The following is a 17,326-nucleotide window of genomic DNA, read 5'->3' as shown; positions in this document are numbered from 1 at the left end:
TGTACAGAGTAATGAAAATTTGTTCAAACATATAGAAACAATATCTAATGTGCACCAAAGGAAGTTATCCACAGATATAGATTACCATTTGTGAACTTGTGAATTTGTTTAAAAATATATAGCACATTCTATTGGACATTGCAAGTGCTAGTGATTTGAAATTTCAAAAATTAGTATACCAAAGCCTTTACTGACTGGCACAGCTCTTATGAGTGAACCAGAATCATGAGGATCGGATGTCAGGAATCTCAGAAACTAAACAGAACCATGCAGGAGTCCATTAGATAGCACAGGTCATTTAGAGACACTAACCATCTAGGGGCACAGTCCATCTAGGGACATAGTCCTAGTTGTAGAATCCTGAGATTGAGAAATTCTGGAATACACTCTTGATTATTCTAACTAGTTTCAAAAGTCCAAGTGGAAACTCCAATTCCAAGGCAGAGGTGATATTTTAAATAAATATTTTTAAATCTATTTCTTAATCTCAATAATTATATACAAACATAAATTTTTACATTTAAATAACTTTATGTGGTATATTTTAAAACTAGATTAGCTTTAAACAATGTAATTAACAGTGACTAGTTACTTAAATTCAACATTTTTCACAATTCTTTAGACAAATACTCCAAACTATATCAAATTCTAACTCGGTTGATTGTATATTTGTTTAATACTTACGTAGATACACACTAGCTCGCAACATTAAGAGTTTGTGGGCTCTACAGCCCCTCTATGTGCTTATGTGCATGTTGGGTGTACTACGTACAAACCGAAGATAAAAGACGCCCACCCAGGCTATTGACGATGTGAGGACCTGACAGACGGTGGATGGCGAGAGACAGATCGATAACAGAGAGGGAGTGGACTGATAAGAATTGAAGAGCAGTGATGAAAGAACATGCATGACTCGGAGAACGCAAATGAAGGGGTGACGGTGGTGGTGGTGACGTGGTGGCGGCGGGACGGTGGTGTTTGTGGAGATTTGCAAAGTCATCCGTGGCGCTTATAACAAACAAGAAAACGTTCTCTGCAGAGAATCTAACAGATGTGTAAAAGGTTTGACTTTTAAGGGAATTAAAAGTTTTATTTTAAGCTTAAAGATGTATATGTCTGGTTCGTTAATTGGCTAAGGGTTATGGAGACAATCTCCTACGGGTCTGACAACATGTATTTTACGTCTGTCTGTTTTCAGGATGTCTCAAGAAATAAATTGAGCTATGAACTTGAAATTGTGCATACAATTTCATTTCTACATAGACAATTTCGAGTTCAATGAAATTGTCACTTCATAACGTGTGGCTGAGCGTCCACAAAGTCTACACTCTGGGGGATAATTTGAGAACGAATTAGAGTTACAGACATAGAATAAAACTGTATGAAACACTGAGTTTTTATGATGATAGATGTCCTCCTCGAGCATGTTGTTAACTAAACGTTCATGACCTCCAAACAATGAGGTGCGATGATTGCTAATGTAACGTTTTGTACTTTTTTATGGTTTTTATATCAAGGCATTTGAACAATGGAATAAACTATATATCACTAGGACACCATTGATGTATGCCCACATTCTTGAAACTAAGAAAAACTTGTAGACGCTACACGGGGGCTAATGTATTCATACCTTGTTTTCCGTCACCAGGCTATGAAACATTTTAATATTTTTTATATCTATGTAGATATCTTGTAAGATTTCAAGACGCATAGCTTTAAAAACTTAAATACTGGTTTAGTAAGATTCACAGTATAAAATTGTTTTATTTTTAAGTTAACTTTCTAAGTAAGAAAATCTTAAAATTTAATACTTTAAAATGACAGCGATACATAAATTTAATTAAATGAACATTTTTTGGATTTTTCATTATAATATACATAATACAGCTATGGCTGCAAGGGTTGATTCAATGTGAATATTAGCTACAATCGCATTCCACTTAGTGTAGTGTCTGAAGTCTGACACTAATACAGATTGACTCCTGCAATCTGTAGTCTTCATATATATGAAGAGATCCCATAAATACTCGGTGATGAAGACGTTGAGACAAACTCCTTACATTGTTTCGTCAGATACACCCAGGCTAACATACACATAGGCTACAGACACCTAGACTACAGAAACCTAGGCTACACACACCTATACTACAGACCCCTAGGCTACAGACTAAGATACCGAACCCTAGGTTACGACACTAGGCTACAGACTAGGCTACAGGCACCTAGACTACAGACACCTAGACTACAGACCCCTAGGCTACAGACTAGGGTACAGGCACCTAGACTACAGACACCTAGACTACAGACACCTAGACTACAGACCCCTAGGCTATAGACCCCTAGGATACAGACACCTATGCTACAGATCCCTAGGATACAGACTAGGCTACAGGCACCTAGACTACAGACCCCTAGGCTACAGACTAGATTACAGTCACCTAGACTACAGACACCTAGACTACAGACCCCTAGACTACACACACCTAGACTACAGACCCCTAGGCTATAGACCCCTAGGCTATAGACCCCTAGGATACAGATCCCTAGGATACAGACTAGGCTACAGGCACGTAGACTACAGACCCCTAGGCTACAGACTAGGCTACAGGCACCTAGACTACAGACCCCTAGGCTACAGACTAGGCTACAGGCACCTAGACTACAGGCACCTAGGCTACAGACACCTAGACTACAGACACCTAGACTACAGACCCCTAGGCTATAGACCCCTAGGATACAGACACCTAGACTACAGATCCCTAGGCTACAGACTGGGCTACAGGCACCTAGACTACAGATCCCTAGGCTACGGACCCCTAGACTACAGACACCTAGGCTACAGACCCCTAGGTTACAGACTAGATTACAGGCACCTAGACTACAGACCCCTAGGCTACAGACTAGGCTACAGGCACCTAAACTACAGGCACCAAGACTACAGACCCCTAGGCTACAGGCACCTAGACTACAGGCACCTAGACTACAGGTACCTAGACTACAGACACCTAGACTACAGACCCCTAGGCTATAGACCCCTAGGATACAGACACCTAGGCTACAGATCCCTAGGATACAGACACCTAGGCACCTACAGGCACCTAGACTACAGACCCCTAGGCTACAGACTAGACTACAGACCCCTAGGCTACAGACCCCTAGGCTACAGACCCCTAGACTACAGACACCTAGGCTACAGACCCCTAGGATACAGACCCCTAGGCTACAGGCACCTAGACTACAGACCCCTAGGCTACAGACTAGACTACAGACCCCTAGGCTACAGACCCCTAGACTACAGACACCTAGGCTACAGACCCCTAGGCTACAGACACCTTGGCTACAGATACCTAGGCTGCAGTGTAATCTAGAAGAAGAGTTCTTATTGCCTCATCAGATGCACAGTTCAGTGCACTACGAGTTTTAGACACGATTCGAAAACACGATGGAGCACCCGAGTGTTGTACATATAACGGAGCTATGTGGGAAGGGTTCATTCGATGCAAATTTTGGTGTTAACCTTCGTTAACTTTCCACTAGTGCCCTTTTCATAAGTTTGTTTCCAGATTCAATTTTTTATTGTAATTTTTCGTTCCGTTGTAGCCTGTACTGGACAATATTAAGGGACAAATAAATTATAGATAAATAATTTGCCAAATGGTTTTAAAATCGCAAAGGAATTTCAAAATCGTGTTTTACCCTCGTTTAAAACTGTTTATTTTACGCCTGGGTTCTTTAAAACACATAAAACAGAAACCATATGTTGAAGTAAACTTCATAACAATCGCATTAAAATGAAACTTATGAACTTTATCAACTTCTATAAATAAAAATAAAGTTGAAGAGTGTACTGGAAGCAGTAAAATAACACAATTAATGTTGAACACGAAGCTAGAGAGAACGTCGCTAAGTCTGTACCGCTGTAAAAGAGAGAAGTAGGTCATGGACTTCCTTGCACTAAGTCTGGTATCTGGAAGTTATCAAACTAATGAAAAGTAATTAGCTTCGCAACCATGTTGCCATAGGTTAAACGCCACTACACACCGCTTTGAAATAGGTAGACTCAAAATGTAAGCATTTGACGGGTTATTAAATTTGTGTTATACTCAGGCTCTGTTTTACATTATTATTCAACGTGTAAGGTTAAGAAAAGCGATATAATGATCTTATCATAATTAAAATCTGTGACAAGCACATGAACCTATACGTTTTGTGGATTTCTGGATAGAGTCGGAAATAGTGTCGTCTATAATGTTTTAAGACATTGCGATCGGGCTTACATTTGGAATATTTTCTAGGATCAACAATTGGTGAGAATTCAAAGACGAACAATAGAAAGAATTATGTTTTTAAATACCACGTTGGGTGGAAAGATGAAAGATTTTTTTTTGTTTATTGAACACTAATCACTCTTACAAAAGATGATATTATAAAACATGTGATTAAACAAATATTATATTACATTAAAATTATAATGTCTTTGAGTTATGAATTTATTAAAAATCATATCACTATCAGAAGCTATAGCTTATGTGCATATTGTAAAATAATTTATATATATATATATATATATATATATATATATATATACTTCAGAACCACCACCAATAGCCGGCAGGTTTATAATTATTATAAAGTAACTATGTATTTGTATAATTAATAACATTATCCAAACATCCAAAATTATCATCTTGAAATCAAAATAAAGTACATTAAACATGCATAAATTTTCAATTATAACACACTCCCACATAGTAATATCAATGTTCGCATTCAATAAACGTATTAAAACTATTGTTTAGTTTGTAAAAATATTACGTAAAATAATTAAAGAAATTCCGACATATACAGGCATAAAAGTTTCTTAAATTATGTAAAAGGTGGAAATTAAATTTTGGTATTTGGTTACTCAACATTGGGGCACAGCACATAGAATTTTCTGGAAACGTGATCCAAAAATATAAAACGTGTACTTATAATCTAAAACCAAATTTACCGTCTACTTTGCGTCATTAAATAGGTGGTTGAGATGGGGTACAAAGAGATCCATAACTCAGATTTCTCCCGCGACAGTCGTGGAGGAATTCAGGACTGAATATTTCACCCTCTATATGATATTGCAAATAAAGTGTGTCTTGAAATTTTGAAAACTCTCCGCCCATTCTAACTAACTACAAAGAAGAACATAATATCACAGACAATCTTCTTGGGTTCAGCAATAATGGCAGCAATAGTGGGTAGAATTGATTCAATGCGAGTGTTGAGTTTAGCTTCAGTTCACCTTCCTCTTATGTACATCATTTGAAACCTGATGCTGTTGCAGATTTAACTACTGAATATGGAGTCATGTTCGTGTAAAGGGATCGAAAATAGTCGACGACAAAGAACAATGAAGTTCAAACGATCTCTCTACATTGTTTAGACATCACATACACCTAGACTACAGAATGTAATACGATATACTTGAAGAGGCATTCTCATGGCTCACCATGTACACAATTGAGTGAACATTATCAAAAAACTTCTTGGATTTTTGATACTCAATAGCAATCCCACCTACAGAATTGAATGGTACCTACGCTAAAGTAGACGACTATGTATATTTTCTAATACTTAACTCCATATATTATAGGCAGACAGTTATAGTACACGTTGACTGCGACAGAAGAAGGATGAGTGTACACATGGTCACTCAGAAAAAGCATGATTACATTACAATTTAAACATCACCGAGAAAACGTTACAGTTATATACAATCATACTCACACATTTTCGAAATCTTTGTTGAAGTGGTATATAAAAATACGTATAACGTTAAGAAAACATTGTACAGAATGTGAGAAAGTTGAGTTTAGCTCTAGTTCAACTTCCTCTTAGTGCAGCGTCTGGAATCGAACTCTGTCACGGCTTGACTCCTGGAATCTGGAGTCATTTTTGTCTAAAGAGTTCCAAAAATTTGTTGCCAGCGTCAACTTTCAGGCGCTGCACTAAGAGGAAGGTGAACTGGAGCTAAACTCAACATTCACATTGAATCAACCCTTTAAATCATAACTATGTTATCGAATGTTTTATGATCATGTATTGTATTAAGGAGAACATATTTCAGGTGAAGGAAACAGGATTTTTCCGGATATTTGCCATCGTTCAGTGAAACAATAAATCAGTAACACTACGTTTCGAGATCTGCAATCTGATCTCTTCTTCAGGTAAAGAACTAACCTAATACATAATATTACAAACTAGGTTAAAATAAACAAATCTTACCAAAGCGTTGTGGCACGCCTAAGTCAGGAATCACAACCTACATGTTGTTTGTCAACTTCACTAACTCTATAAACATGCACTTAATTTTTTTTTTTATTTATTTTTTTTATTTGTTTTTTTATTAAGTGCATAAATGTCCGGAAAAATCCTGTTTCCTTCACAATCCTTCCATCGTCAAAAATAGCCTTCAAACAAAGAATATTTTAGGTGACGCGTTTCAATGAATAAATCTCAAATATTTATCATCAAAAACATGTGAAGATAGTACTAAGTCCAATGAATATACGGTCAACTTGTTCTTAGTAACTGTTGTGAGAGAAAGAAAACATGAGCGTTGTTTTCCCAATGATGCCACCAGTTTATAGACCAGTGTTTGAGGGTACAAATCGTATACACAAGTGTAGGATTTGTGTTATTATTTACAATTGTATAGATTTGTTTGTACATTTTCGTTATAGTCTATTCTAAGATAGAATTTGAATATGCTATTGTTGGCCAACGCGTTAATACGTTTTCAATGGATCTTGCATGATATTTACCTTTTCCTAGTTTACAGATACTGGATACAGTCTCCATAAGCAGAATAGAGTCCATATTTTGAGTCAACACCATCCATTTTAGCCTTTGGGTCCTTCTTAATTCTTCTTGGACCGTTTAAAACTCAAAATATAACGTACCTACGAAAAATTATATTACTTTTTAGAAGTATAACTATGATAAAATGGCCCTTTAAATTATTTTGGGGGAATGCAGATTTCCACCTCAGCCGAGAAAGTTTGTGTGAATGAAAAGTATAGGGATCGAAACTAATAGCTATACATAAAACGCTAAAACATTGCTATGTATGTATTTTTTACAGAATGAATTATTCCCGTGATATTACCAAGCCATTAAAAGTTTGGCGAAGGCGAACGCGATTTGTATGTTTCCAAAAGTATATCTAGATTTTGAAAATAATCACAGACATAATCAAGTGTAGTTTAGAAAAGTCAATTGTAATTGTAACGATGTTGGTATCAGAACTTTCTTGATTCCATTCTTAAGTTTTATCACAATTTGATGAAAAGAAATTTTACTAATTTTGATCTCTATAAGTTGTTTTTTTTTAAGTGTTATTTCATTGTTAAGCTTAACAAAATTAAAGTATATTTTGTAAAGAATCTATTTATCGAGTATTGGTAGTAAGGCACTCCCACCACTGCCGTGACGCGGTAGCTTGCGGGGAACAGCATCGCCAACAGACAAACAGCTTACCGCGAGTAACCTCTTGAGAGAAAGGGAGTTCTCTCAGACACTCCCCTTCATCGCAACCAACAATGCATACCAGCAAGGCAAATCCTGTGAATCAGCACTGCACCAATTAGTCAGTAGGATTGAGGATAGCCTGTCCGCCAAGGAATTGGCATTGTGCACCTTCATAGACATTGAAGGAGCTTTCGACAATGCCAAATTCACTCCAATGGTAAGTGGAGCACAGCGACGTGGCCTCGAGCCAGCTCTGTGCCGGTGGCTTAGGGCCATGCTGTGCTCCAGACGGATCAGGGCCGATCTCAATGAAGTATCGCTTGTGATCGCACCCACAAGGGGATGTCCTCAAGGAGGCATCCTGTCACCTCTACTGTGGAATCTAGTAGTAGATGGTCTACTTGAGGACCTTACTAACAACGGAATCTATGTCCAAGGATATGCAGACGACATAGTCCTTATGGTACAGGGGAAAATACACAAATGTTGTTGTTGATATCATGAATACCAACCTTCAACATGTACACAACTGGTGTCAGGGAGAGGGGACTGAAAGTAAATCCCTCTAAGACAGTAGTTGTACCATTCACTAGAAAAAAGAACCTAGAGTCTCTTTCTAGGCTGAAACTCGCATCCACTCAGCTGGAGTGGTCAAAGACAGTCAAATATTTAGGACTGACTCTAGACTATAAGCTTACGTGGAATTGATCATCTTAATAAATATCCTGCACAAAGCAAAGTGGGCGCTCATGACGTCCAGGAGACTTGCAGGAATCTCATGGGGCGTAAAACCCCATATAGCACTATGGCTTTACAAAGCAGTTGTAAGGCCTCAAATCACTTATGGTTCATTAGTCTGGTGGACAAAGGTGAATCAGGTAACTGCCAAAGCCAAGCTTGAAAGCTTACAAAGGCTTGGCACAATCTTTGTAACCGGAGCATTCAGGAGCAGTCCCTCAGCGACCCTCGAGGTGGCTTTAGGACTTCTACCTCTTGATGTTCATATAAAAGCTGAAGCGCGTAAGTCAGCTTATCGGCTGATGGTTTGCTGGCTTGTGGAGGAATGGCGCGTCTAAAACGCGAGCCATGGCGCGCCATCACTGAAGCTGTAAACCCAAGCGCTATTCTCGAAATGGTCTCCGACACAATGAGAACGGAGTTCGTATTCAATAAGCCATTCTCTGTTGACTTCTACTCCAGAGATGAGTGGAAATCGCAAGATAACATCCCAACAATAAGAAAGAGCTTTGTCTGGTACACGGATGGCTCGCTTATTAAGGTAGAAACTGGATATGGAGTGTTTAGTCAATCCCCTAGAACTGCCCTTAGCGGCAGTTTGGGTCGGAAACTGCTCCATATTTCAAGCCGAAAATCTATGGTATCCTAGCCTGTGCCAACCTAGGCCTCACAGAAGGTACCAGGAAATGAACATCTGTATAATGTCAGACAGTCAGGCAGCTCTTAAAGCTCTTGACTCCAACAGCATTTCATCCAAGCTTGTGTGGGAGTGCTTTAACACTCTCTGCAAGCTTGGATCACGCAACCTGTGTGCGTCTTGGTTGGGTACCGGGCCACACAGGCATAGGTGGCAACGAATGCGCCGACAGGCTTGCCAAAAGCGGAGCAAGCATGCCATACACCGGTCCAGAACCGAGTTGTGGTATAAGCAAGTCAGCCGCTTATCAAAGTATAAACAAATGGTCCAGGAAGACACACCGCTTGCGGTGGCAGAGTCACCAAGGACAAGCACTCGGCAAAAGACTGCTTGCCGATTCTAGCTCCGGATTCACCAGATGGCTGATGGGGCTGGGGAGGGATCGGGTTAAGCAAGTGATTGCCTTGATCACTGGACACGGCCACTTCAGGAAACACCTAAACACTCTAGGTTTACGAAATGAGGACTCGGAGTGTAGACTCTGCAATAAGTCTGAAGAGACTGCAAAACACATAATACTGGGACTGTGAGAGACTGGGAGCAAGGAGAAGGGCTCTTTTCGGTGATAAACAACCAGGCGACGAACCAGATGCTAGTATCGGGGGAAAAGCTTCTTAGCCTAATTAAGGGCACGAAGATAGGCTTACCCCTCTAACATCAAAGGGGCACACAATAAGCTCAGGTTTGACGTGTGAGGATCTAGGAATCCACCCCAATATCCCAAAGGAAAAAAAAAAAAAAAAAAAAAAAAAACCTCTTGAGAACTCAGCGACCTGGAACTCTATGAACTCAGTCACGTAGACTTTTCTGGAGGTCTCATCCCGATTGGTCACAAACCCAGACGCTCGCGCGCTGTGGGCGGAACATCACTCTCAACATTCGATGAATGGACTGTAGAGAGAGTCAGGTCGACCTTACACCTATCTGATACATGGGCGTATACATGGGAGGGGGATCAGGGGGCTCAAGTCTCCCCCCAGAATTTTTGAAAGACAAAATTTCACCCAGTCGTTTGTTTTAAGCTGGAACACATTTATGAGGTCGTAAGACACAAACACTATCAGTGGAAAGATTATTGAGGCTCTATCTCTGGGGGATATTTTATGCTTCCTAAACTACCCAGTGAGGGAGGCTCCCCCAAAGTAAATTTCTGTATACGCCACTGATCTGATGCATCTGTATAACCCTTCATTGACTATTAAGAATCAACGAACCCTTTTGACTTACAGCAAATAGACGGTAGTAGATGTGAAAATTACGATTTCTAAAAATGCGCACATAGAGTGAAGTGAATTTTGACTTGCCTCTTTTAGGAACCTTACTTCCTATTTAGTCCGATGGAATTAATATAGAGCAGTTTTTAAAGCTTGATGTGGTAAGTGAAATAAAAAAGTGTACTATCACCACAATTAGAGATCATTAATCTAAAATTATTTAAAAAATAATTATTCTATTTTTGTTCTCTTCCATAGATATCTGCTCTAGTCTCGGGACTCGTCCCCACTTGGATAAAAGGGTCAACACAACTAGGTCGATGAAATGGGTCAACGATATATCTGTCTGACAAACTATCTTTATACCCTTTACTGAACCTTATAGGTATCTTATATTATTATTTAGTAAAAAACAGTAAAATAAAATTTCGATTCAACTTCACATAATGTTTAGTTCACTATAGCTTTGATTTTTAAATAAATTATAAGATGTTTAGATAAAAGTTTCGATAAGAATAATAAATTGTAGCCCTACTAAGGCGTGCTAAAATTGCATAATCTGTACAGTATGTTTATATGAGTAATTTTCACGTTTTACCTATGACATATAGTATACAAAACGTATACATCTCTTAACCGCAATCCTACATAACTCATTCAGGCATTATCTCAGACCAAATTAAGGAAACCATTATATTAGGTAGTTTTTTATTATCAAAATCGTGAAACCCAAAAACTTAAATTCAACCCAGACAGTTTGCTTCAAAGTTATTCGAAGCTTTAAAAAGATTCTATAACGTAAATTAAAGTCTAAGACTTGGCACAGGTCGATAAAATGGAAGAGAAAACCTTTATTTTTGTACTGTTGAGTGATATCCTTTTTCGATTTTGATATATTTTTGGTAGTCTTCCTTTATTAGATTAATGGTTAGAGATATAGATAATTTTGAAATCGCTATGCTTGTCATTCGTTGGATCTATTTTGGATATCATTCCCCACCCTCTTGAAATTGTCTAAATGAATGGACACTGTTCAATTTGTTTTCCTTTTTGAGCCATTCCCATGTTCTGGTGTCCAACTAGGCTCTTTCGACTGATTAGCAATTAATAACTAATTAATCACTAATATTAACTGTCACTATTGATAATTTCCCAACTTTTACAGAACTACTGTTTGGCCGGAGTGCCGAAAAGACATCAGGCTTACTTATATAGATTTAAACATACGTGACGAACTTTTTTGCATACATGTAATTTTGAATTTTTTTTAACATGAATAGTTTACATATTCTAATTTTACTGCTTTAATTATATAAACTAAAGATGAATTTGAATCCTCTTTATTGAACCTTTTAAACCTGTAGATTTGTTCTTTTTACTTGTATTATACACTTCTGGAGGCTGCACTTCTGATATGTAGATATTTGTTTTGTTAGTCCATGTAAAAATGTCTAGTTTAACATGTAATATAGAATTTTATTTGATGATTTTGCGTCATCAGGAACAGTCAATATCATCAATTTTGTATGAATACAACCGTTGAAATCTATCACCAGTGCTATAATTAATAAAAACGATAAGAGCTCGAAAGAATGAAATAGTATTATTGGTGAGATGCGAAACATGTGGAGCAATGGGCAATATATCACATTGTGGGGGGGAGTGAGGGGGGGAGTTGCCCTCAAACATTTACACACACCTCCCCCTCCCCCGCAATACCTCCTCCCCTGTTGCTACCTTCTGTCACCTCCCTCCAGCAACCTCATTTCGATCATCATACAGCGCAAACTGAACCAATCTACTTGTAATTGGAGTGTAGCTAATTTGACGACACATGGTTGTTGCAACCTTTTGATCCAACTGAAGGGAAGCAGTATTTTGATCCTGTTTAGTTTTAAATCCACATTTTTTTTAAAGAAAATAATAAATAAGGATAAGCATGAAATTAATGAGAACACTTCAAAGTTACTGCGTACATACACAGAGAGGGTTTACACGTTTATACTTCCATGATACGTCCATTTACTGCTTATCATTGTGGAACTTAACACGATTTTAAATTAGAATATCAAGAATGATTTGCAAAATATAAAACTCTGTCATGTTCCACATAATGGTGGGAAGGGTTGAAGCAGTATGAATATTGTGTTCACCTTCATTCACCTCCTTGTTTAGTGCAGCCTAATCTAAATCTGACGGTGTCATATACTTGACTCACGAAACTGGAATAGAAATGGGTGCCAGACCGTCTTTTGGCGGGGTATAGAAAAGTACTGTATATTATAAAAAAAAAAAAAACATTTTCTAGATGTATTAATCAATGGTAATTCTCAACACATAGTTACATTAGTTACATAGTTGCAAAAATAACAGTAAATCCTGTAAACTCCCTCAAAAACTTCAATATTTGTAAAGAATAAGAATAAAACTATAAAAAATAAGAAACAATGATAATAAGGTAGCCAGAATTTATGTTAACCCATAAGAAAAGTACAAAAATATTCTAACCGTACATATTTCTTGCACACTGAGATTTTCAAAGTCCTTTAATTTAAATGAGTTCATTAGCTTTGACTTGAAGACACTCGAGTTGTATCCTCACCACAGTCCGTGCCACGGCACCCCAGTAGACTGTCATCACAACACTGTGAGAGTCCTCGATCCTCTTCTTATTGAGACCCCTCAGACTCCTCAGACCGCCTGGTACTCTACTTCCACTGCTTATCAGCTCTTTCGTAAATGAACCTAGAAATAATCATATATTCAATGAATTTAATTTAAAAAATCAGAATTCAAATTATTCGTATTATAATGAGACGTTGTTCACATAACATACGATATAGATAAATTATAAATAAAAATAAAATGGGCATTATTCTCTCCTGGCAAGTGACAAATCTGGATTCGAGGCCCTGTGGAGCAAGAATTTTGTCATCCATCTTTATTGAAATTATATACAAAAAATAATACGATCACAAATTAAAATGTTGGAGGTTTTGTCTCAAAGTAATGTAAACCCACTTCGTTTGAAAATACCATAGAGTTCTTTTCCATCGAAATTATTGTGTAATTTTTCAGGGGATTCAAGAGTTTATAGGCCTGGGATAAAACAATATTAATATGAATTTTAAACAGTCATATTATGGCACTAGAAAATATGCAAGAAATGTCATCATTATAAGTGACTGCGTTTTCATGGTTAGCAGTAGAAATGAAGTAATTTGAGTAAATCACTAACAACTGCAGTTTTTATTGGCAGAGCATTAGCGAAACCTATTACTCAAGGGGCTGGAAAAGTTTCATGATAGACTTGAAATTTTGCATGGAATTTCATCTCTTGTAAAATTAAAATCTAGTTCTTAATGGTTAATTTCAATGAGTGTTAGTGAAATTTTTTAATTGGTCTTATAAATTTATTCTGACAGAGTAATAAATTTATGAACAATCTTAGTGCAATCATATGACAATATAACAAGCGATATAGTAACAAATGAAGAAGTTATAGGCTTGAAATTTTGCTTGCAACCTAAGCGAAGTCTGTTACGCGGTTACCGGAAGGTTTGCGATATCATTAGTCTAACGGTTACGGCCTAACTAACGTGTAGGCTCAAACTGAGAACCACTCTGATATTTTGATGACTGTAAATGATATCAGCTATATCAGCAGATATTGGGCGATACTTGTCTAAGTACAGAACTCTTCTCTGATGCAAAATAAATCAGTTGAACAAAAGAGTTCAATGTTTCGTATTGACAATTTACTGCATTTCATTGACACGAGCTTCAGTGTTGTGCCAGAGGCATTATCGCGGGAGATTTAAACTTAGATGCGTTTTACAAAAATTTATTATCAAACGTATTTTGTAAAAGTTTGCTACGGCGTTACTCTAATGTTTTAAACCAATTTTATGTAAGATTTAAACAATTTTATAGTTTAATTCTAGACCAACTAGATTCTTCTAGACAACAACTCACTACTCCTCCAGATCTGGTGGTAAGTTAAAATAGCGTTGGCTTTAGATTCTTTGCATAATTACTCTACTGTACTTAAGGTAACGTTGTGTGAGAATATGATGTGTTCACCTTTGGGTTCACAGATATTCCAAAGGAATATTGATTGGAATCTCTGGTTCCTGAGGCGTGCAATTTTAGGATCTTTGTAAATACGAAAACATAATTTTAAAAGAAAAGTAATGCTGTAGCACATTCTAGTCTTTTGGGACTACAATGCTTTGCAACAGTCCAGACTTTAGGAGTCCAGACCTTTAGAAATGCGATTCTCTCTTCCACTGAACCACACATCAAATAATGTCTCTACTCCATGAGCTCCTTCCTGACCTTTGGGTACACTTAGACGACTAGAAGTCACAACGCGTCCAACAGATTTCGAAAAAGTGCCAGTGGTACAATTGCTTTTGGGGTTGGAAAATATGTTTTATGTTACGATCATAATTTTCAAATAACTGTTAGTATGGAAAAAAGTTAAAGGTTTTTTTATCACTTCAAGTGAAACTACAGTAATTTTAAATACAAATTTAGACACTTGGTAGTCAGGCACTAATGGCTGAAGAAATGTTTTAAAAACTAAGTAATTTTTTTACCACACATAAATGAGTTATATTTCTGGAGATTAGTATATATTTTATTTATAAAACATTTATTTTCATTAAGAAAATTATTTTAAAATATGTCTTTTTCGAAAATAAGAACATTTTATTTAAACATATGGTTTTCTTAAGTAATTAATGAAAAAATATATCCCTAAAGGTATAACCCATCTACATCCTACAAAATTAATGCCTCTCTCTTTATCATCAGCGTTTTTATGTTGGCCTGATAAAAAATGCCTAAATCTCATAATAAATGCCTATAATTAGATATAGAGTGATAAATCCGTTTTCTTATTTCTGTATTCAGGGAATTTGTCTTTAGGAGCAATAAATTTTACGTAAGAAAGTTCTCCGAGACCACAATCGGCTAGATCCCCTAAATATTTGTCTAATTTAGCCTTTAGTATCCTTCTCTAATCTGTAAATATACTAGTCAATGGATAGTATGTATTGTATTAATCCATTTAACTTATCTTAATGAGCTAATCAAAATTCCATGACACAAATCGACTCTGAATTTCGTGTAATATAACACAGTTATAAGTAAACAACAGTTAAGCACTTGTGCACTCTCCTAAACGTGTTTCCGTCCTACAATATTCACACCTCTTCAGTCAAAGATTTACATGGTAATTTGCTATAGAAAAACAAAGGTTTGAATTTCGGATTTAATACCTAGTGAGTGTAGAAATGAAAGTCAAAAACAGCAGCACCGCCCAATTTACATGTCCCCCTTTAAATAAGCTATAGACTAATATGATCGCGTGCCACATAATGACATGCTTTAAGTATGGCTGCCATATCACCTGATTTCCCTGGAGTACCGGATTTCGAGGATAAAAATGTAGCTCCTGGTAATTTCCGGAAAAAAACTAAAATCTCCCTGTTTATTTTTTCTTTAAAATTGAATTGTGCGAGGGAAGTTTTGTGCTGCAATCGTATTTTAAAACGAAGAATGTCTGTTTTTATTTTATTGCACCATGTAATGATTGATGAACCTAAACCATTCTACTATCACTCTTCAAATATATTATATTGTGACTTTTGACTTTGTATTGACAAAAAAACGTTAGTTTTCATTATTAACCCCTTAACAGATTTATATTTGTGCTTAATATCGAATTGCTCTTCACATTGATTTGCTGGTTTTTACGGATACAGATTTGTAGAGTTAGATATGTACTTTTATGAAATAAAGTAATTTTTATTACCTCTTTTTTATTTTTTTATGAATCTTCTACTAAGTAAAATTACATTATCCGTGTCTGTGTTGTGACCAAGGGAGTTCTGGCATTTAGTAAGAAGCTTTAAAACTATTATCGTGAATCAGGGGTGTCACAGAAACGTTTCTTGCGCAATATTACGTCATACAACAGAATAAAATAGGAGTAATATGGTGTTGCGTAATATTACGTCAGTAGCACACTTTTACGCAATCGCTATGAACGTGATATTACGTCAAAACCCGTAAAGACGAAAAATGTTGTCGAACGCTGAGGATACCAAACCAATCAAAATTGAAAACTAAACGGTCCGAACAAACACGAGCTGTTCTGAAATTTGTGCTGTCACCTGGATTGTAAGCGGCCGTCATGGGGTTTTGACGGCAATTTGGCTTACGTTGTTGGACTTTATACTTACAGAGCTTTATTAATTATGTGTATTATTTATTAATTATGTCTGAGATTGGAGACAAAAGAAGAGGCTAAAGTAGCAAATTTATAAAAGAATACAGCTGTAGTTTTAATTAGTTCTTGAGGAAAGATTTCCTAATTTACATCTGTAGAGAGGGTGTTTTCTCTTGTCTTCTCAATGGACAAAAGAAAGGAATAGACTAACATAGAATACAATTAAAAGCATTTTAATTTTGTCAAATATCGGTTCAAATTATATTAATGTTAAGATTTCCACAAGATTTTATGAAATAAAGATTTTTTTAAAAGATTGGGTTTCACAAACAAGTAGACCTACACTTGATGCTATCCATTCCACCATGTCTCTAGAAACTGAGTGTAGTGTAATTTGAGTTTAAATTAATTAACGTGATTAAGTTAGTTTTTGCTTTTATTCACAGTATATGTAATTCAATGAGTGCCAACTGCAACTCAGCGAGTGTTCTTCAAATGATTACAAAAAAGCCCCTAGGTATTGTGGTGTCTAAACTCCTGCATATCCTGACTCCGGTCAATATACAGGAAACCCATTAGTTACTCCATCAAACTTCAAGATTTTATTTGTCTGGTGAATAAGTAAGAAATTTCATGTAAAGAAAAGGTCCTATCTTAATTAATTTACTGACTGTTTGCCTTTTTTGTGTGTTTAGGTTACAAATATGGTATCTTTATATTAAATATAGTTCAAACTTTTTTTGAAAATATTCTAATCCTGGCAAATTTAAAAAAAAGCAGGATTAGAAAAATTTAGAAACAAGTATATCAGGTTTCAGAATGGTGGTGATACAAGATTTTTAAACTTTAATAAGACCAAAACGGGAAATTTTATGAAAAGTTTATAAGAATATTAAAGTATAGTGTAATTTTAGATGAACATTGTAACACCAC

General features: G+C 36.5%; 1 protein-coding gene across 1 annotated transcript; it reads left to right on the top strand.

Moving 5' to 3' along the window:
* The first annotated feature begins 904 nt into the window (after nucleotides 1-904).
* Nucleotides 905-3,368, top strand: LOC124363779 (translation initiation factor IF-2-like). Its single transcript, XM_046819040.1, has 2 exons — nucleotides 905-976; nucleotides 2,187-3,368. Exons 1-2 carry the CDS (start codon nucleotides 905-907, stop codon nucleotides 3,366-3,368), a joined length of 1,254 nt encoding a protein of 417 aa, XP_046674996.1.
* The last annotated feature ends 13,958 nt before the right edge of the window (nucleotides 3,369-17,326 follow it).

This window comes from Homalodisca vitripennis, chromosome 5, assembly GCF_021130785.1.
Source record: "Homalodisca vitripennis isolate AUS2020 chromosome 5, UT_GWSS_2.1, whole genome shotgun sequence".
In the NCBI taxonomy this organism is placed as follows: Eukaryota; Metazoa; Arthropoda; class Insecta; order Hemiptera; family Cicadellidae; genus Homalodisca; species Homalodisca vitripennis.
The sequence above is the reverse complement of the archived record's forward strand: the minus strand, read 5'-3'. Positions and strand labels throughout refer to the sequence as shown.

Bases quoted from the DNA above. Each gene is read 5' to 3' on its own strand.
- LOC124363779 (XM_046819040.1), top strand. From the start codon at position 905: ATGCATGACTCGGAGAACGCAAATGAAGGGGTGACGGTGGTGGTGGTG. The intron at 977-2,186 runs GTTTGTGGAGAT...ACCGAACCCTAG, and splicing joins GGTGGCGGCGGGACGGTGGT to GTTACGACACTAGGCTACAG.